Raw genomic sequence first — 22,640 nt, forward strand, 5'->3', positions numbered from 1 at the left:
ACTAAGTATTTTGTTTTATGTAGTTTAAACCGTTTTTCCTTATTTTTTTACTCTTGAATTTTAAAAGTTTTGTTCTCAATTATTTTTTATTTTCTTTCAAATCTTATATTTTTTTGCTTGCAAATATATTTTTTTGATTGCGTTTTTAATTTGTTTTAATTAAAAATATTTTTTGTTCTGTTTATATAATTTACTTTGCTTACAAATTATGATTTTTTGCTTGCTGTTTTAATTCGTTTTCTTTCAAAACTATTCTTTGCTCTGTTTATATTTTTTCTCTCTCAAATGTTTTTCTTTTGTTTGGTTAATAAAGACACAAATGTAACTCCATACCCCCCCCCCATCCTCTCTACTCCCGAGACCTTCCATTCTCTTCCATCTCTATCATGTCATGTCACACCGTCACCAAACGTATGCAATGTCAGGCATTCAGCAGACACTCTTAATCCAGAGTCATTTACAATAAGCGAGGTATAAACACACACAGACAGTGTAGTGCCTCAGTAATCTATAGGATCACAGGTAAGAACCTATAGCATCAGTCTAAACAATAATACACAATCAAAATATGAATCTGTACATTGAAACTATCAGGATACCAGGTGAACGATCAACATAGCATCTGTCTAAATAACATGCTATCTAAATAACAGGTTTATAACATTGCAGAGCACGACGGATGCTTCCTATTTATCGCAATGAAAACTCACTTTAAAGAAAAAAAATATATATTTTTTTACCATTACCATTTATTTTATGTTATTATAAAGAAATAGGTATAGTAATGATATATTATCAATACAATCGTAATGTTTTGCCAATTATTTGGGGTGAACCACTTGCAGTGTCCTCATGGCCCTTTATTGGGAACAATGCCCACAGGTTGAGATTAGCTGCTCTAGGTCTCTCATGTGAGTCGCAGGTTCGATTCCCGAGCCCCGACGACCTTCGCTGCGTGTCACTCCCCGCCTCTGTCTCTCTCTCTCCCCCCGTTTCCTGTAACTCTCCACTGTGCCGTCCACATAAAAAGGCAGAAAAGCCCCCCACAAATATCTTTAAAAAAAGATAAGAGAAAGGCTGTTCTAAGGACATGGTGTCTCCTGCCAAACCCAGTCCTAATCCTCTCCATGCTCTGTTGTTGTTTTTGGTTTTTCCTCTTGTTCGTCCATGTTGAAATGAGCCATGATGCCACCATGCCACCATGCTGCCAGGTTGCCGGGCAGAACGCCCAGGTCCCCACAGGTCCCAGGCACCCCGCCGTGCCTGGCTGGCACACACTGACTCTCTGCCCTTGTGAGCTTGTAGATCTGCTATTTTCTCCATTTCTTAAACGTGTTTTTTCCCCCTTTTTCCTTTTATCCCCCTTTGAGTGATGTTTTAATTTCTTTTTTTAATGAGTGTGAAGATAAAACAATATATGTAAGGAACGTAAAAAAAAAAAGATGATTATTGCTATCGGGAAGAGACTTCGTATATCCGTGTTTCAACAAAAAAGTAGCAAAAATAGCCGATCTACAAGCTCACGGCACGTTGTGAGCTTGTAGATATGAACTTTTTTAACACATAAATAAATAAATGTAGAAAATGGTGAAAGTGAACGTGGTTAAGAGTGTCTGTGTGTGTTTTAAAAAAACTATTGAACCAATGAAAAGTATTAGCAAAGATCCAGTAGAACTAAAAGACAAGTCAGTTTATGTTTGGTTGCGCTCGGGTGTTGCGCTCTGAAAATAGCCGATCTACAAGCTCACAAAAAGTCGCGCTGCGACGCGTTGTGAGCTTGTAGATCGGCTATTTTCAGCATGCAAACCAAGTGTAAAAATCTGCCATTACGACGCCATCAAGGCACCGCCAGAATACATTTTAGTCGACTAAATCAACTTTAGATTTAGTCGACTATAATCTTATGATATTTAGTCGACTAAAACTAGACAAAAACTAAAACATTTCAGATGACTAAAATATGACTATAACTAAATAAAGATTTGCTGTTAAAATCAACACTGTTTCGGGCATACAAGGTTTACTTCCGACGGCAACGATATCTGATGACCCATCATGCCACCCTTCATGCTGCCATGCTGCCAGGCAGAGCGCCAGCCGGTTCCCCAGGGTCCCTGCGGGCACCGCAAGGCAAGCCATGCGTGGCAGCACTGACTCCCAGCACTTAGGAGAAGCTACATTAGATTAGTTTAGCAAAGGGAGAGAGAGAGAGAGAGAGGGAGAGACGGACTGAATTAGATCAACACCTTCACTCCGTCCAGAGAGCACAGCGGGGGCCTACGGAAGAGGAGGGTGAGCCGGGAGCACACCGGTGGTGCTGGAAAACGTTTTTTTTTAAAATAGCAGTAGTAATCTGAAGACACCTCTTCAGACTCCACCTTTAGCCTGTAGCACTTGACTTAGTCTTGACGACCATGCAGTCTTATGCAGTGTTGGGGACTAACGCGTTACATGGGGTCACATGCGGCCCCCACCTTCACTTAATGCGGCCCGCAGGTTAATATCGGATTACTGATATATTATTGATTTCAGCTGTTACAATTCCAAACATGCAAACATGACCCGCTTTAATTACTTCAGTCTATATTAGTAGCTTAATGACTAGTATTAAAATGCTATTGTCTTTTTATGTCTAATGTATTTATATTTAAGTTCATAAAGTTAACATACAGTACAACTAAATGCATTTGAAATAAAATAAAAATGTTACTTTGCAGGATTCCAATTCAAAAATAGCAAAAACTAATTCTGGATTCCAATTAAAAAATAGCAAAAATAGCGGATCTACAAGCTCAAAACGAGACGCGTTTTGAGCTTGTAGATCGGCTATTTTTGCTACTTTTGTGTGACATAGAATGGCGAAAAAAGTTTAAATACGGCGAGACACCGGCGAGACTCCCCATCATCAAAGTTGCCCACCTCTGCGTTACAAAGTACTAGTACTAGGAACTAGTTACCTTTTCCCATTCAGTAACGCCGTTACAGTTACTGTGATTTAAATGGGTTTGTTACCTGCGTTACATTATGTGATCCAACTGAACTGATTCCCCCCGCGGAGTCTATCTGTCATCTAACCTACAGGCGATGTGCTCTCATAGTAACATGAGCCAAAGCATGTTGCACAGTACAACGTAGAAGTGGCAGAGAGGAGTGATGATTGGTTAACGTAGGATAACATTTCAGGGTAAGCCAATCAGAGACAGAGTTGGGCGGGTCTTGCCTTATGGGGAAACACAAACACTTGCAAACACACACACAAACAATCAAGGCAGCACGCCCACCAGACACACACACACACACACACACACACACACACACACACACACACACACACACACACACACACACACACACACACACACACAATGGCAAATGCAAGTATCAGCGACAGCAGCAGCACCGTCTCCACCATCTGGCTGTGACCCAGATGGAGCTACTCCATCTAAAACATCCAAAAATGCCACAACATGTCACCCAGAGTAACTAAACAGATTGATTGCCAGGTATATTGTTGAGGACATGCTTCCCATCGCAACGGTTGAGTCTGCTGCCTTCTGAGAACTAGTCAGCAAAATACCAGTGAAAGCAGGGCCACAGTGCAGAAAGACATTTTCCAACTACATGGACATTGAATATGCTAATATTCAAGTTGAGCTCAAAAATAAATTTGTTGAGTTAGAATATCTCTGTCCCACTGCAGATATATGGAATGCACATAATGCACTTTTATTTGTATTATTATTTGTTTTTAAAGTAAAGTAACAAGTTACTATTTACTTTTATAATTTAGTAACTAGTAAAGAACAGATTCTGCTCTGCGTTTGAATCTGTCGGGGGGGTTCGTCATATCGCGTACGCACTGGCCTACAAGTGGGCGTGCCTTCAGATCAGGAAGCAGGCCGCGCTTTACCCAATCAAATGTAGTGGCCGGGATTTACGTGTCTGCCGATCCTTCCCCACTAGAAACAAACCGAAACTCATTTAACAAAAGCGTCCTCGGAGCAGACAAAACCACGGAAAGATATTCACATTTTAACTTAGAAACAAGTGGGGTTATAACCAAAACGATCCATGTTCTCTGGGAGAAGTGGTGTTAGTGTTTTGTGTAGAAATATTGTTAGTGAAAACATAGTGGCACCACCGGAAGTGAAAGGCTGAAGGCAGAACAAAACCCCGGTTCCCTTGCGCACGTGTGCTACGTCGACTTCCTCCCAGAGCCCAAGTGAGATAGTAAAAAACAGCAGAGGGCGCTGTTTTTCCTTTTCATTTGGCGATGGGTTCCCAGATTGCTTGTAAAGTAACAAGTTACTTTTTTGAGAGCAGTAACTATGACTAGTTACTTTTTTAAAGTAACTTGCCCAAAACTGGTCTCATGCAAAGGTTAAAATGTAATTTAGATATTTATTATAGCATTTATTATAGTCTAGTTATTTAGACAAATGCTAGGTTATTTTGTTAACCTGGCATCCTATAGTTTGTATAGTTTCAATGTACATACTGTATTATTACTTGTTGATATCATATTGTTTAGACTGATGCAAGGCTCTTGGTTCACGTATGATCCTAGATTACTGAGGCACTACACTGTCTCTCTGCATTTGATGCAGTATGTGTTTATTATTGAAATTCTTTATTAGGAATAGCCCCTTGAGATGTAGCATCTCGTTTTAGAGGGGATCCTAGGTATGATGATACACTGTATAGACATTTTCCTAAAACTAAAACAAACAAAAAACTAAAACAAAAACAAAAACAAAGCAGAGGGGAAAACAAAACATTAAACAACAAGCAATTACAACAACCAATTCAACAAACAATATCAGATATGACAAAACAAGTAAACAACAAGACAGATGACAGGAGCCACAACAGAACAGGACAGACAGACAGACAGGACAAACACATAAAACAACAGAAAATGTAAAGCATAAGAATGGAACATTAAGTCAACACAGACAGAACAATATCGTGAATGTCAGTATATTTAGAGTGATTAATAGAGGTTGTATGACAAGCGTTATAGTTATGAATTAGTTATAGACATGTACATACATTCTCAAAGTAAGAAGACAGCGTATTTTTGAACAGATAATAAGATGAAATGGAACGAATATTTGCCCGGTAGGTTATTCCAATCTGAAGGCGCATTAAACATAAATCCTGGCTGTTGCTTTTGAAAAAGTGGGAACAGTAAAGTAGAGTTGGCTGTAAGTCACTCTGGATAAAGAATGTCTGCTAAATGCCCAAATTGTGTGTGAGTGTGAGTGTGAGTCTGTGTGTCTGTGTGTCTGTGTCTGTGTGTGAGTGTGAGTGTGAGTGTGAGTGTGTGTGTGTGTGTGTGTGTGTGTGTGTGTGTGTGTGTGTGTGTGTGTGTGTGTGCGTGTGGACCAGTCAAGCAGTAAAGTCCAGAGTTCCGGTAGGTTCAGAAGTGTGTGGGAGGTTTGATGAATACACTGGCTGACGTTTCCCACCACCACCAGAATGTAACCCATCTCCACGGGGAAAGGGACTAGATTTTCCCCTAACCAATCACTACAGAGCAACGGACCCCGGTCCTCTCAGTAAACTGTGTGTTGGTTCGGGCTGTTCATCGATCAATCAGATAAGCATGTTTATGTTACTGAAATAGGAGGCATGTTTCAAGCGTGGGATGCAACACGATATCCCATACCCTGAGGGTTCACTGAGTTCAGTGAGTTCAGACTATTCGCCCCCCAGCCATGAAGCACTGAACACACTGGTGACAACTGTACTGAATGTGTAGAAAACTAAACAAACCAGGTGCTCACCTCCGGAGACAGAAGTAGTTAAAGAAAATGTTAAAAGTATCAAAGGTGCTCCTGGCTCCCTAAAAACATGAGATAAGAAAAACAAGAGAATCTGGGCCCTCAGAGTGACCTGGATCCTCTGTTTTTAATCACAACTGTACCGAATGATTCAGTACACGAAAAGGACGATAATTCCAACAAACCATGTTGTTATTACTCCTGAAATGTCAGCTCCTGGCACACAGCTTAACTACTTAAACCCCAGCATTGGTATTGTGGGGAAAGCTTTCACAGCAAAATAGCAGATAGACAAGCGCTGCGACACGTTTGTGAGCTTGTCTATCGGCTATTTTCAGTGAAAGCAAAAGACACTAGCATAGCACCGAGGGACTCCGGTCAACCATATAGCTGTTAAAAGGAGTAGTTCACCCCAAAAATTACTTATTTTCTATCAATTACACACCCCATGAAGCCATGAATTCATGTAGATTTTTGAGTGGTGCCAACCACTCCTACATTTGACCGTGTGTGTGTGTCTGTCCGTCCGTATGTTTGCGGACGGCCTCAACATGTTTGTTCAAAATTTTTTGGTTGAACTACTCCTTTAAGTGGTTAAAGACCTAATGAAATGGAAAAAAGAAGAATGCATCTGTCAAAATCAAAATCGAGGCAGCGTCCTTCTCGTCCCAGTCTGTCTTACCTCGGATGATGGCCAGCTTGGCGGTGACGGCGACCTCTCCCTCGCTGTTGCGCGCCACGCACTCGTACACGTTCTCGTCCCGGGGCGCCCGGAGGGGCTGGATCCTCAGCACGGCCCCCGCACCCCCGTCATACTCCACGGTCTATATGGGCGAGACGGAAGGAAGGAGCCACAAGGAAAGGAGACAATTAGATGTGAAGGGCCCAACAGGCTTGGCACACACACATCAGAGGACGAGTCTGGCCCGAATGCGGCCTTAAAAAGGGATAGTTCACCCCCAAAATGACTTTATTTTCTATCAATTATACTACCCATGAAGCCTTGAATTCAGGGAGATTTTTTTTGTTTTTGTCGCATTCCTAAGCCAATGTTTTGATGACAGGCGGAGAGATGCTAATGTCTCAGGTAGGACACATAAAGAGTCTCCATTGAGTCTCCACCGGTCATCAAATGACTGGCTTAGGAATGCGACAAAAACAAAAAAATCTCCATGAATTCACGGCTTCATAGGGTGTGTAATTGATAGAAAATAAGTCATTTTTTGGGTGAACTACTCCTTTAAGCAGCACCACTGGCCTACTGCTGGCATTAGACCGTCTGGAACCTGGGGAGCTCAGGCCCAGATTCAGTTACTCTGCTGTTTGTTTTACAATTGGACATTAATGACTTATTAAAAGCAGTGATTCGCAACCTTTTAAATTTCTGAAAGGCCAATAGATAAATGTTTTTACCTTTATATTTATGCTACAGCTATGAAATGGTCTGTTGGTTTCAATATAACAGGTGTTATTGAGCAACATGCTCAGGTGAAGGCTATACTCTATGAGGGCAGTGAGTAGGTGTGGACAGCACCATCTTTACTAGATTTAATAAATTCACCAGGTGTTGTATTTTTTAGAGTTGACTTTTTGACACTTTGGACTCTAAAGTTCACCGCCTGTCAGCCGGTGCCCTTTTTAAAATGACATGTACGTTTAAAAAGAATGAACAGATAGTTTGAAGTTCCAACCTCTAGCCCCTTATCCTATTAGTTCTTTTTTTTTGTATTGGCATTTTGTGAGGTAAAGAAACCTCTTGAGAGGGTAGAGGTGTCAGGGACTCTTTCTGTTAAAAAGGTGCTATTGTCAAACATCCACCAGAGCACTGGACCGTGGCCAGAGGAACTCTAGTGCTGCCGTTTTTATGTCCCTACCGGTAACACTACACTGTCTGTATTCACGAGTTCAGCCACATATCCTGCATTATCACAGACAGTGGTGGTCAACGTAGATACTCAAGTCAATACTCAAGTATTCAAAAGTGCATATTACGAAGTACATTTTCTTTTGTATATACATATATGAAAATAGAACATTTCCTCCTGAAATCTGAAATGTCAAAAAAATATACAGAAAAAGAAAACAAAGTAAATAGCACATCTACAAGCTTGTAGATATTTTAGTAGGCTAATATTTGAAATAGGGCTTCAGTGGTTAATTCATCATGTATTTTTTGGTATGTTTGGGACCCAAGAGTCCCTTACTAGAAATGTATATAGTTGAGTCAAAATGTCAAATATTTCTACTTGAAATGTAGCAGAGTGAAAGTCAACACACACAAAAAATGTACTCGAGTACAGTAGTCAAGTAAATGTACTTAGTTACTGTCCACCACTGATAATCATATCAGACCATATTTCAGTAAATATTTCCTTTTCTTTAGGGCTCTGCAGGATGCTAGCAGTCTGTAAGAGGGTCCTTACAGATGGTGTCTGTGCGTTCAGAGCTAAGCTGGCAAACAGCCGGACCACACACACATCACGGCCACATTTCCTACGCACACTGCCAATAGGACAACTTACCTGCACACATTCGTTCTTTTCACATTTAATATTTTCTGAAATATAAAATGTTATATAAAGGGGCTTCTGATCGAGCTGAATCCTGCCCACATTTTTGAGTCATAGGTCATAGATGATGGTCATATATACAGTAAGTGATGTCATCATAGATGACTGATGTTGCAGGCTGGTCACATGAAGTACGAGCTCCACATTGAAGACACAACGCTGTTCAACGTCAATGTTTTTTTTGTATTAGGCTACCCAGTGTAATTTTCAAACCATGTTAACACGAATGGCAGTGAATGGGAGGGAGTAAGGACCTAGCTAAAAAATTATAAAATGAAAGTGGGGGTGGAGGGGAATTGTAACTTCTTGGTATGATATAAAATCAATTGTAAAATATGTCCCTGGTCAATTTAAAGGGAAACCCTGCCCACATTTCATGTGAATCCTATTGTGAAGTAAGGTCCATAAAGGCATTTTTATTCAGTCGGGACAGGATAACGTTCGCGTTTCCTATCCAAGCTTTCATCAGTGTTCACACGGCTGTTTAACGTTGAAATGTGTTCGTGGTAGATTCACATTTCGCCAACCTGCAAGCTCACAACGGGTCGCATCCGCAACACATTGAGAGCTTGTAGATTGGCTATTTTCGGTGGCGCACAATGCATCATATTAAATTAGGCTGGAGTGCTGGTATTACCCTCTCATTGCAAAGTTACTTTCCTAGACCAAAGCACCCGGTGAGAAATGAATGAAATATACTGAAACAAGTCGGCGTTGTACTCGCACTATTTTGGAAAAATAAATCCAATTGTGACAAGGAGAACATGTGAAAATGTGACCCTAACGCCTCCCTAAGTCCGTTCCACCAGGCAGGCGCTTGCTTGCTTCCTCCGTGCCGGAAAAAGCACGGCCAGCTGGCCAGCCAGCCAGCCAGCCAGCCAGCCAGCCTACGCAAGCCGACAACGTTTTAATGAGATAGAAGTAGGCCCGGTAGCACCTTTCCAGGACCAGGTTCTTATAGAAGTAGGCCCCGGTGGCACCTTTCCAGGACAAGGTTCTTACAGAAGTAGGCACCGGTGGCACCTTTCCAGGACCAGGTTCTTATAGAAATAGGCCCCGGTGGCACCTTTCCAGGACCAGGTTCTTGGCACTCAGAAAAACATGAGGCCAGTGGTTTTGTCATGCTCTGCTCCACAATAGAACAATAGGATTCATATTACGTTGTTGGCAGAGCTCCTCTCTTTACTATGATATTATGCTTACTGCACATGATGTGATACCGGTTATGAATCTAAGTACATCTAAGTACTATAGGTCTTTTGCAACGGCCTGCCTATATTTATTTTTTTAAACGACTCTTCTGTTTATTTATTGACATTACTGCAGCATAGAGGTATATGAAGCTGAAAGCGAGCTGTATTTTAGCATTTTAGGTTATTTTGTTTGTGAACCCAGACAAGCAGATGGCAGGGCGTAGGAGGAAGTCTTCAGGCTCGGCTTCAGTCAGGTCCAGTAAGGGGACCCGTCTGCTTCTGGAGGCAAGCATCTTAATCAATACAATACATCCTCCGATCAGGTCAACGCTAATCAATGCATGCACTGATCGGTTCAATGGTAATCGACACATCCTCCGATCAGTTCAATGGTCATCAATAACACCACTGATCAGTTCAATGTGGCCGTATGGATGCAGAGCAGAATATGGGCAAAACATGTGGACACTATGCATCAAAATATATTTTTCAGTAGGACTGGGCAACGTGGATTTATGGATATCGATAGAAATCCATCCAACCCATCGATGATGTCACCGGTAGGCAGGTCTACAGACCTCCAATGAGACACAGAGTGAGTAGACAGAAACGCAGTAGTGCCATCTTATAATGAGCATTATTAGTGAGGACCAGTTATATACAGTATTATGTATTATATAAATGGCGAAGTGCTCCTTTAAGCCTATTTTAAAAAGGTTAAAAAAATGCAATATAATAATTTCACATCGTCGTCACAATATGATAATATCATCACAATATCAATGTATTTGGCCTAAAAATATCATATTTGATTTTGTCCATATTGCCCAGGCCTATACTGAAGATTGCAATATATTTTAGCCATACAGCATGTCTATTACACTTGTGTTTACATGAATTATGTACGTGTGATAAAAATGTGTTTCCTATATTCTGAACGATGTAAATATAATATATTCCAACATTATATTTTGCTCTTTTCTTCATTGTATTATTTTAAAACGTGTATTTGTTTAATAATTCAGCCTAAAGTGTAAAAACAGACTGTCAACAGTGCTGGTGTTTACAGTATGATATATCATTACATAACTCTATTTGCACAGTAATCTGCCGCTAACAGGATGAAGCCGACATGAGCATCTGCACTGAATGATAAATTAATGCTTTCCAACTGCAACGTGACGGATGAGAATCACTGCTCACATCTTAACAAGCATGATTATTCATTCTAGGGGTGTAACACTTAACCCATTGAGACCGGAAGCCGATTCTACATGTCTCCTAAATCTCAACGGTATTCTGAAAAACGTATGTTTCTATATCAGTGGTGCTCAATCTTTTTCATGTCAAGGACCCCCAAAATTATATGTATTTGGCCGCCGACCCCCATCAAAATATTTTGTTCCAGGGACCCGCCAGAAGCAAAGATTTGAGTTAAAAATGTTCGCTTTAAAATATATATATATTCAAAGATTTGCACACATTTTCACTATTTTTCAAAAATAGCAGATCTACAAGCTCGTAGCGCGGCACTCGGTGCCGCGCTATGAGCTTGTATATCTGCTATTTTTGAATAGCCCAAAGTGTAAAATAATGCTTTTTTAGCTCAAATCTAAAAATGACAGTTCCAGGTCTTAATGGGTTAATCCAACTAACCGATAGGCTTCTATGCACGGCAGCACATATTGGAAAGAAATCTGGGCCTCTTCCTTACTTCCTTCACATGTGTTAACGTGATACTAATGAAGGCTCTGTTCCATTCTGGTCAAACAGAGTCTCAGGGTGCTGATATTGTGTCATGTTGGCTCACTGGAAAACACTCTGCTACACCAGCGTGTCTCAAAGTGTGGTCCAGGGAACCCTCATGGTTCCTTGAGGGGGTTCCAAATGTCCCCTTTATGGCTGTGTAACTCACACAAATAGAACCAAAATGGGTCCGTAATGGTTCACTGTGCTGCACTAAATGGAGCAGAGCCTTAATTAGTATAAATGGTAACACATGTGAAGGATTTAAGAAAAAGGCCACATTTATTTCCAAGCGTGCATAGAGCCTATTGATTCTCATGAGAAATCACTGTTCACATTATAACCAGCACGATTATTTATTCTAGAGGTGCAACATTTGTTATGCAACTAATCAATAATGTATTATTTTTGTTTGTTATGTTTTTTATTCATCAGTAGTCAAAAGTGCTGATCTACAAGCTAGCAGTGCGTCACAATGCAACACGTTGTGAGCTTGTACATCAGCAGTTTATTTATATATTTTTTATTATTTTGCACGACACAGTTGTGTCCATTCGTGCAATTTAAAGGCGCGCTTCTCGATTATATGATTAATACAAAAAAACGTAATTGTAATGTAAATTACAAGTAAATAACAGTCACAGCCATAATTCATTCATTATTCATTTGTTCATTCATTATTCATGATGCCATGAATAAAACTTGCCGCATTGATAGAAATACATTTTCTAACAGGAATGTATTTACGTTGGTGTTGAAATATATTCTGGAATGCGGGAAATATATTTCTTAATAGATGCCATGTCGAAAAATATATTCTGGATATATTTTCAAGACATGTCCTATAGTTTTGAAAGTGGCCAAAATATATTATGCAAAATATATATTTTGGAAGTTTTATTGGATATAGTGTTGGAGACATATTTCAGTGGCCAAAATATACATATGGGATATATTTTGACCACACAAATATGTATTTGGGATATAGGGCCCCTACTGCAAAGACTATGCTTCATACTGTATGTTTAACCCTTTCAATCAGGGAAACGCATCTGTGTGTCATTTTAAGATTTATTTGGCTATTCAAAAATAGCAGATATACAAGCATGAGCTTGTAGATCTGCTGTTTTTTTTTTCGTGAACATTTTTGCAAATCTTTGAATATAATGTGTACATATATTTTTTAACTCTGTATACTATATGCTATAATTAGTATTTGCAGTGTGGGGCGGTAGGTGTGATTGTTGTGCATTGTGACAACCACCTCGATGCGCTGAGAGTTGACCTTCTTGCCCTTCTTGTTCCAGTTCACTACGGGCTTGGGGTCGCCCGAGGCCTGGCACACGAACGACGCCACGCCCCCCGATACGCCGATCTGGTCCCCGGGAATCTTCGTGAACCTAGGAGGAGCTGAGAGAGAGAGACACAGAGAGAGAGACAGAGAGAGAGAGACAAAAAGAGAGAATATGGATTAATAAATCAATAATAGGCTGAAATGTTTACCTGGTGAAGTCTGGCATTCTTATTCTGGACCAGTCAGCACAAACATAATAGACAAACATTTGGCAGAATAGACAAATATTTGGCAAAAAATACAGAAAAACGTTTGGCAAAAATACAGACAAACGTTTGGCAAAAATACAGACAAACGTTTGGCAAAAATACAGACAAACGTTTGGCAAAAATATAGACAAACGTTTGGCAAAAATATAGACAAACGTTTGGCAAAAAATAGACAAAACATTTAGTGAAAATTGACAAATATTTGGCGAAAATAGACATTTGGCAAAAAATAGATAAAGATTTGTCAAAACGAGCAGATCAAAACGCACTGGGAGCTTCTAGATGGTCTACTTTGGCCATTGACATACAACAAAAGTTTGTAAAGTGGTTAAACAGGCATGAAATGATCACAGACAGTTTTCATCCAAACCAGAGGCAGACACCTAGCCAAGGCTCCACCTGACCAATAGAACCACTGGAGCCCAGTGTCAACAACAAAACTGTCAAGAGAGAGTGGCATGCTGGGCAAGACCTAAACTCTACACGGAAGTACCGGAATTTGGCAGAACCACCACCCAAGGAAATGACGTCGAGGCTTTACAAATCTGTTTACATTCCGGGGGGAATATAGACACTCTCTGCATTAGGTCGTGACTAGGCTTTTCTCCTCAGAGATGAGGATAGGCTTGGAACGAGGCTACTAGTCAGGGGATATTAGCAGAAAGATTTCCAATCTTGGAATAAATTCCTTACCAAAAAAAATCTTCACCAATGTGTTTGTAAAGGTGTCTAGTAACACATCTCACAAAGACTGAAATTCTGTTTCCCTAGGAGAATTTTTGACAGCTGCTGAAAGTTGGGGTACCCACCATTTCCCTGCATTTCCATGCAGGGCAAAAAAAAAACAATTTTTAATTCTGTTTTAAGTAGCATGTGAGGGGTCAAACTAGGGTGTTTTTATGATTCTGAATCCATTGCAAGCATTTGTTTTGCACCAAAACCACTCCTTGGGCTAAAAACAGCCCAATCTAAGGATGGCTATGGCCGTTTTTATCCCAAGGAGTGGTTTTGGTGCAAAACAAATGCTTGCAATGGATTCAGAATCATAAAAACACCCTAGTTTGACCCCTCACATGCTACTTAAAACAGAATTAAAATTAGATTTTTTTTGCCCTGCATGGAAATGCAGGGAAATGGTGGGTACCCCAACTTTCAGCAGCTGTCAAAAATTCGCCTAGGGAAACTGAATTTCAGTCTTTGCGAGATGTGTTACTAGACACCTTTACAAAAACATTGGTGAAGATTTTTTAAAGGAATTTATTCCAAGATTGGAAATCTTTCTGCTAATATCCCCTGACTATACAGAGTAACGATTCTCAAAACCTTTTCATTTCAAGTATCCCAAGTTTGGTATGCATATAAGGCCAGTGGTGGAAAACATACTTAAATGTTTTACGTAAGTAGAAGTATCAATACTGCAATGTAGAAGTACTCTGTTACAAGTGAAAGTCCGGAATTCAACATTTACTTAGGTTAAAGTACAAAAGTATTGGTATCAAAATGTACTTAAAAGTACCAAAAGTAAAAGTACTAAAATGTTTGAAAATAGCAGATCTACAAGCTCACAACGCGTCGCGATGTGGCGCTTTGTGAGCTTGTAGATCGGCTATTTTCAAATAGCCTAGGTATAAAATAGTGGTTAATGTATGTTTTATAATGTCATAATTTATATCTGCAAAGTAACTGGTGACTAAAGTTTTCAAATAATTGTAATATTTGCCTCTGAGATGTAGTGGAGTTGAAGTAAAAGTATAGACAATTGGAAATACTCCAGTAAAGTCAAATTGTATGCAAGTACAGTACTTGAGTAAATGTACTCAGTTACTCTCCACCACTGCATAAGGCCACAGACCCCCATAACGCTGAGAGTGTGTACAAATGGAACCAATATGGGTCCATTAAGTTTGAGTGCCCTTTATCTGGTCCTCAAACCGCAGTTTGAGAAGCAGCGTGTCCAGACTAGAGACTGTGGTGATAGGCTGAGCATTGTGCTTACTTCCTGTGTGGGTATCAGCTATAAAGGACACGCTCAAGGACTTCCTGTGGGTCATAAATAAAAGATGCAGGGGCCCCAGCTTCACAGCTACCACTCTGACTATAGGTCTCTCTACCACTCTCTCTCTCTTTACCACTCTCACTCTCTCTCTCCCAGCTCTCTCTTTGTCTCTCTCTCTCTCACACTCTCTCTGTCTTTCTAGTCGCTCTCAGTCATTCTCTCTGTCTTTCTCTCTATGTTATTCTCTCTCTTCTCTCTGTCTTTCTCTCTATGTCATTCTCTCTCTTCTCTCTCTCTCTCTTTATCTCTCTCTCTCTTTCTGCTTAGTTACTGCATGCAGCACAGGTTGTAATGACACAGGTGTTCCACAGGTGTCACTGTGGTGAGCACTGGCTGGAACAGCCTCAGTAGACCATTTGGTCTAAAAACTGTGTCCTCTATGCAGAAACCAGGGTGACAATTGCATCCTTACATCCTGTTAGTTGTGTCCACACATAGCAAGGCAGGAAACAAAAATCCCTTTAAGGGCAGTGGTACTCAAAGTGGGGTCCCGGGACCCACAAGGGGTCCTTGAACGGACTCCAGTGGGTCCCCAGCAATATTAGTCTATTAGTAACTACTGTATATGTGCATTGGCTATTTGTAACTCTGAGAGTGTACAAATAGAACCAAAGGGACCCTCAGGGGTCCATGGTTCTTGCTGTGCTTGTCTAGAGAGAAGCATTCTATGGTTCTATGCTGCTTGTCTAGAGAATCATTCTATGGTTCTATGCTGCTTGTCTAGAGAGAAGCATTCTATGGTTCTATGATGCTTGTCTAGAGAGAAGAATTCTATGGTTCTATGCTTGTCTAGAGAATCATTCTATGGTTCTATAGAGAGAATCATTCTATGGTTCTATAGAGAGAATCATTCTATGGTTCTATGCTTGTCTAGAGAGAATCATTCTATGGTTCTATGCTTGTCTAGAGAGAATCATTCTATGGTTCTATAGAGAGAATCATTCTATGGTTCTATGCTTGTCTAGAGAGAATCATTCTATGGTTCTATGCTTGTCTAGAGAGAATCATTCTATGGTTCTATGCTTGTCTAGAGAGAATCATTCTATGGTTCTATGCTTGTCTAGAGAGAATCATTCTATGGTTCTATGCTTGTCTAGAGAGAATCATTCTATGGTTCTATGCTTGTCTAGAGAGAATCATTCTATGGTTCTATGCTTGTCTAGAGAGAATCATTCTATGGTTCTATGCTTGTCTAGAGAGAATCATTCTATGGTTCTATGCTTGTCTAGAGAGAATCATTCTATGGTTCTATGCTTGTCTAGAGAGAATCATTCTATGGTTCTATGCTTGTCTAGAGAGAATCATTCTATGGTTCTATGCTTGTCTAGAGAGAATCATTCTATGGTTCTATGCTTGTCTAGAGAGAATCATTCTATGGTTCTATGCTTGTCTAGAGAGAATCATTCTATGGTTCTATGCTTGTCTAGAGAGAATCATTCCTTGCTGAAGCAGCTGTTTTGAGCTCAACATAAATCTGCCGCTCGTACAGACGGAAAATGAAAAAGAAAAAATATAGCATGGGCCGGTTATGGAGCCTGGACTAGTTTTTCTCTTTTTTTTCCAGCTGTAAAGTCAGATCAATCAACAACTTCATGCCTTATACTCCCCCCACCGCCCCCCCCACCCTGTTTATTGTTTTGTTTGCACGCTCTCTATCTCTCCCCCTCTCTCCCTCTCTGGCTCTCTCCCTCTCTCTCTCATATCTGACCGTTGTATTCTCCCTGCTGTGTGTGTGTGTGTGTGTGTGTGTGTGTGTGTGTGTGTGTGTGTGTGTGTGTGTGTGTGTGTGTGTGTGTGTGTGTGTGTGTGTGTGTGTGTGTGTGTGTGTGTGTGTGTGTGTGTGTGTCCTTGTTGCCATGGTTTCCAGCTGTCCTCCTCCTCAGCATCAGAATGGTTCTATCCATCGTGGGGAGGAGGGGGGAGGGGGGAGGAGTGGGGGGTCGGGCTGACCCTCTCCATCTCCATGGCAACCTGGCTCCCATCCCACCCACTCGCCAGAGGTGCAAGATTTTCTTTCTCTCTTTTTTTTTTTTTACTTAAATAAAAGTAGCAAATACCACCGGTGTTAATGACGATGAAACTATGACGAGAAATGTTCATCGACTACCTTTTTAAAAAATTTACTTGAGTAAAAGTAATAGCATCAAAATATATTTAAAGTACCACACAGAATGTCCCATTTCACAACTTTTCAAAATGCATTAAAAAATAAATCTTTTGAAAATCGCTGATCAACAAGCTTGTAGATCTGCTATTTTCAAATAGCAAGTAGTGTATATAGTGGTTAATATATGTTTTGTAATAATAATAATCAAAAAAAGTAACAAGTAATCAAATAATTGCAGTGGAGTAAAAAATAAGTGCAATATTTGCCTCTGAGATGTAATGGAGTAAGTAAAAGTACTGACAACAGTAATGTAAAAATGCCCCAAAATTGTACTTAAGTACAGTACTTGATGAGTACATGCATACTTACAGTAGTTACTTTCTACCACTGAGTAGAGGCATAACGTATCGAAAAATGGAAATAACACGAGCAAAGTTAAAAAAAAGTACAGTACAGTACTTAAAGGAGTAGTTCACCCAACAAATAACTTATTTCCTATCAATTACGCACCCCATGAAGCATTGAATTAATGGCGATTTTTTTTGCCACTCCTAAGTCAATAATTTGATTACCGGCTGTCTCTCCGGTAGGAGAGACAGCCGGATACATAAGCATCTTTATTATTATCACCAAATTATTAGGCTTATGAATGCGACAACAAACTCAACTGCTTCAGAGCAGATCTACAAGCTCTCAAAAGGCATCGCTTCGCGGCGTGTTTCCAGCTCGCAGATCTGCTACTTTTGATGCTTTTGTGTGACGCTGTAGTATGATCAAGTACCAGTGGTGGAAAGGAACTAAATGCATGTACTCAAGTACTGTACTTAAGTACAATTTTGAGGCATTTGAACTTTACTTGAGTATTTCCAATTTCCAATACTTTTACTTTTACTCCAGAACATCTCAGAGGCAAATATTGTACTTTTACTCCACTACAATTATTTGAAAACTTTAGTTACTTTTCAGATATAATTTATTATGTTATGAAACATACATTAACCACTTCAGCCCTATTTTATACATAGGCTATTTGAAAATAGCAGATCTACAAGCTCACAACGCGTCGCATCGCGACACGGTGTGAGCTTGTAGATCTGCTATTTTCAAACATTTTAGTACTTTTACTTTTGGTATACTTTAAGTACATTTTGATACCAATACTTTTGTACTTTTACTCAAGTACATTTTGAATTGCAGACTTTTACTTGTAACAAAGTATTTCTATATTGCAGTATTGATACTTTTACTTAAGTAAAACATTTGAGTACTTTTTCCACCACTGTCAAGTACGACGCTAATGTACGGAAAAACACAACAAGTTATGAATATGGAGATATGGAGATTATGGAGATAAGAGGTTTCTGCCCGACAGCGACGAAATATAAACTCAGTTATACTTAGTTTCCACCACTCCCTCTCGCCCACTATATCTCCGGTCCGTGGGCGAGGTGGTGCCGCTGCCGTTACGGTTTGATTCCCGCCCGCCCGCTCCGGAAGAGGACGGCGGCACACAAAACAGAAAGCTCTCTTATTGAAAGCAGCATCTCCGCCGGGGGTTCATTTGGTTTCATTTGTTTGTTTTATTTTAACTCGTCTTCCTCCCACCTCTTCCTCTTCCTCCTCCTCCTCCTCCTCGCTGACTCACTGCCATGTGGAACAACCTTCCTTCCTTCCTTTACACTTTTTTTACACACACAAAGTGCTACATTGTACACACATGCACACTCAAAAAGTGACGACAGTGTTCATTTACAGCATATATTAATCTAGTTATAGCAGTGCTTGAAACCAGTGTTGATTTTGTCGACTAAAACGATGACGAAAAATGTTCGTCGTCAACTTTTTTCTCTGACAAAAACTAAATAAAAACGAAATAAAAACTAAGCTATGATCACTAAAACTAAGACTAAATATATTGACAATTTCGTCAACAAATAAAAACTAGACTAAAATGTTAGTGAGGGACTAGTGGAATTAAAAGACAAGTCATTTTATGTTTGGTTGCGCTCGGGTGTTGCGCTGCGTTGTGAGCTTGTAGATCGGCTATTTTCAGCATGCAACCAAGTGTAAAATCAGCAATCATTACGACGCCATCAAGACACCGACAAAATACATTTTAGTCGACTAAATCAACTGTAGATTTAGTCGACTATAATCTTATGATATTTAGTCGACTAATTTAGACAAAAACAAATTTTATTGAAAAGAATATGACTAAAACAAAATCTAAATGTGCTGTCAAAATCAACACTGCCCCCAAGGGACTCCCTCAACGACCCCTGGCTGAGGGGGGGGTCTGGTCCGCGGATCCCACTTAGACAACCACTTGCTTACTTATGTCTAACCCGCCCACCACACTCTCACTTGGTGCCAGGAATAAAAGTTACTTTCATTTGAATGTTTTTGCCATAACGCTGAAGAAGGCAAAAGTCTGTACAGGTGGTGCTTATATAGTGAATCTGAGCAAATTTCATATCCTGCAAACGAGCCATTTAGAATTCAAGGTGAGAGAGGGGTTTATTTTTATGACTTTTAAATACTTTGGCAGCGCACCGAGCATTCAGCAAAGTGCCTCCATCAGCACTATCATTACATTGTGCACCATCAACAGAACCTCAGAATCCACTATGGCTGTCTCTCTGCCTCATCCACACTATGGCTGTCTCTCTGCCTCATCCACACTATGGCTGTCTCTCTGCCTCATCCACACAATGGCTGCCTCTCTGCCTCATCACTATGGCTGCCTCTCTGCCTCATCACTATGGCTGTCTCTCTGCCTCATCACTATGGCTGTCTCTCTGCCTCATCCCCACAATGGCTGACTCTCTGCCTCATCCCCACAATGGCTGCCTCTCTGCCTCATGGCTGCCTCTCTGCCTCATCACTATGGCTGTCTCTCTGCCTCATCCCCACAATGGCTGCCTCTCTGCCTCATCACTATGGCTGCCTCTCTGCCTCATCACTATGGCTGCCTCTCTGCCTCATCACAATGGCTGACTCTCTGCCTCATCCCCACAATGGCTGCCTCTCTGCCTCATCACTATGGCTGCCTCTCTGCCTCATCACTATGGCTGCCTCTCTGCCTCATCACTATGGCTGCCTCTCTGCCTCATCACAATGGCTGACTCTCTGCCTCATCCCCACAATGGCTGCCTCTCTGCCTCATCACTATGGCTGCCTCTCTGCCTCATCACTATGGCTGCCTCTCTGCCTCATCACTATGGCTGCCTCTCTGCCTCATCACTATGGCTGCCTCTCTGCCTCATCACTATGGCTGTCTCTCTGCCTCATCCCCACTATGGCTGCCTCTCTGCCTCATCCCTGTTGTAGACTTCTGAATGACTTCCTCCCCTGTGTAGCAGTCAGTGGTGGAAAAAGTACTTGGCAAAATGAAAAAAATATTTTGAAAATAGCAGATTGCTATATTGCTAATGCGATGTGACACATTGTGAGCTTGTTGATCGGCTATTTTCAAAAGCCCATTAAAACCGGGAACACAACCAGTCCTAAACTGGGAGATACAGCCTTATATGCTCCACATATATGGAACTAATGTCAAGAAGAGCTGAAGTTAGATGCCCTTGTTTCTTTTGCTATTTTTAAAAGATTTTTAGCTGACCTTATATTGGAAGAAGACCTATGCACCTGCTTGGTGTAATACATGGTTTTAATACATAATTTTTGCAACCTTTTTATTTTATTTATATGTACCTTGTTGTCCTTGTCATATCTGTAAAACCATTGTTGTAAAAATGTTCTTTTTGTACACAGGGCACCATTGAAAAAGATACCCTGGTCTCAATGGATTTCCCTGAAATAAAGGTTTCAATCATCAATCAATCAATCAAAACATCTTCTATTTTAGAAAAATTGTGAAAATGTATAATATATATATATTTTTTAAAGCAAACATTTTTAACTCAAATCTTTGCTTCTGGGGGGGCCCTGGAACAAAATATTTTGAGATGGGGGTCTGATATAACAACATACTTTTTGCAGAAAAATGTTATAGGATTTAGAAGACATTTGTAGAATCGGAACCTCAGGCCTTAATGGGTTCAGATGTTTTACTCTGGGTGAGCGAAAGTTTTTTTTTTAAACAGAATAGGCGAAGTGTAAAATAGGGATCAAGTGGTTGTATGATTGTGATGCTATATTAACACATTTTGATGGGGTCCCTGCTTCTCCAGAGTCCTGCATAGGAGTTGTGCTTGGATTTCACATCAAGCAATGTTTTGCTGCTAAAATGTCAATGTATGAGCTCTAGTGCCATTTGACATTTTAAATGTCAGAAACTTTCTCTCCCCTTTTTATCGCCAAATATAAGATGATCAGATTGTTATCAACCTTGAGAATAAACTTATGAACAAAAAAAGGCTTTTCGAAGAAGTACCGCTTAACTCCCAAATGGTGTGAACTGCAGACTTGCAATTCCAAGGCACTCCGTCTTTGATGAAAAAATATATATAAGATTTATTTTGAGCGAGGCAACAAATTATGACCAACGCGTATCGACCTAGAAGGTCTTCTTCAGGTCAAGACCTTCTAGGTCGATACGCTATTTTTTTCATCAAAGACGAAAGTGCCTTGGAATGATTTTTCTTTGCGAGTCCGCAGTCCACACCATTTGAGAGTTTTAGGCAGTACTTCTTCGAAAAGCCTTTTTTGTACATATGTTCCTACTGTACCTGTATCACCACCCATCTATCAGAGCCACTGACTGATCCCTTGTTTTTTCTCTTTTTGAGAATAAACGTGTTCTCCATCCATGGTGATAGGAGTACATCCACGGAAAACGCAAATATTTGTTTTTTTAATTAAACAAAAACAAAAACCTGAGCTATTCTGGGAAATTGATGGCCAAAAGTTGGAGTGTTTTTTTTAAGAATGAGGTGTTTAAGACGGCAAATGTTGTTTCTTGAGCCAGGAGTATAGAAGACAATCCCAGCTTTTCAAGTATAGGTTCATGTCGGGTCTCCTGTCAAGATGTGAATTAACAGGCCCAATTACAAAGGGTGTAATTGTACCTGTACGGTATGTTGTATCTTGGGGGTTTCTGTCATTGTTTGTGAATTGTCATGTCGGTTCATGTTGTTTCTGTTAAATGAAATGGAAAAGTGTCCTATTAAGTCCACATGGGCTGGGCTTCCTTGGAAGCATGACACTTTAATAAAGACACTGTATAGATTGGGGTCCCAGAAACAAAGATTCGAATGAGGGTCCGTGGGCTGACGCATGTCAAACTATCATGAAATTCATAAAGCTTGACAATCACTGCAATACACCAGCTCTTGATTTCGTCGACTAAAACTATGATAAAAAAACGAAATAAAAACTAAGCTACAAAAACTAAGACTAAATATATAGACCATTTCATCAACAAATAAAAACTAGACTAAAATGTTAGTGAGGGACTAGTGGAGAAGAGATCCAGTAGAACTAAAAGACAAGTCATTTTATGTTTGGTTGCGCTTGGGTGTTGCTCTCCAAAAATAGCAGATCTACAAGCTCACAACGTGTCAAGCTTGTAGATCGGCTATTTTCAGTATGCAACCAAGTGTAAAATCAGCCATTAAGACGCCATCAAGGCATCGCCAAAATACATTTTAGTCGACTAAA

The 22,640-nt window shown here is 40.3% G+C and overlaps 1 protein-coding gene across 1 annotated transcript in view; it reads right to left on the reverse strand.

The window, feature by feature from the left end:
• Positions 1-22,640, reverse strand: part of ptprsb (protein tyrosine phosphatase receptor type Sb) — a 178,753-nt gene that overhangs the window by 152,723 nt on the left and 3,390 nt on the right. Inside the window, exons 2-3 of the mRNA XM_080439207.1 lie at positions 12,560-12,705; positions 6,469-6,610 (exon numbers count right to left, since the gene is read on the reverse strand). Of these exons, the coding sequence (XP_080295333.1) occupies positions 6,469-6,610; positions 12,560-12,705 (288 nt within the window). The remainder of the gene's footprint in view (positions 1-6,468; positions 6,611-12,559; positions 12,706-22,640) is intronic.

The sequence above is a fragment of the Gymnoscopelus braueri genome, assembly GCF_963280865.1.
Source record: "Gymnoscopelus braueri genome assembly, chromosome: 10".
Taxonomy (NCBI): domain Eukaryota; kingdom Metazoa; phylum Chordata; class Actinopteri; order Myctophiformes; family Myctophidae; genus Gymnoscopelus; species Gymnoscopelus braueri.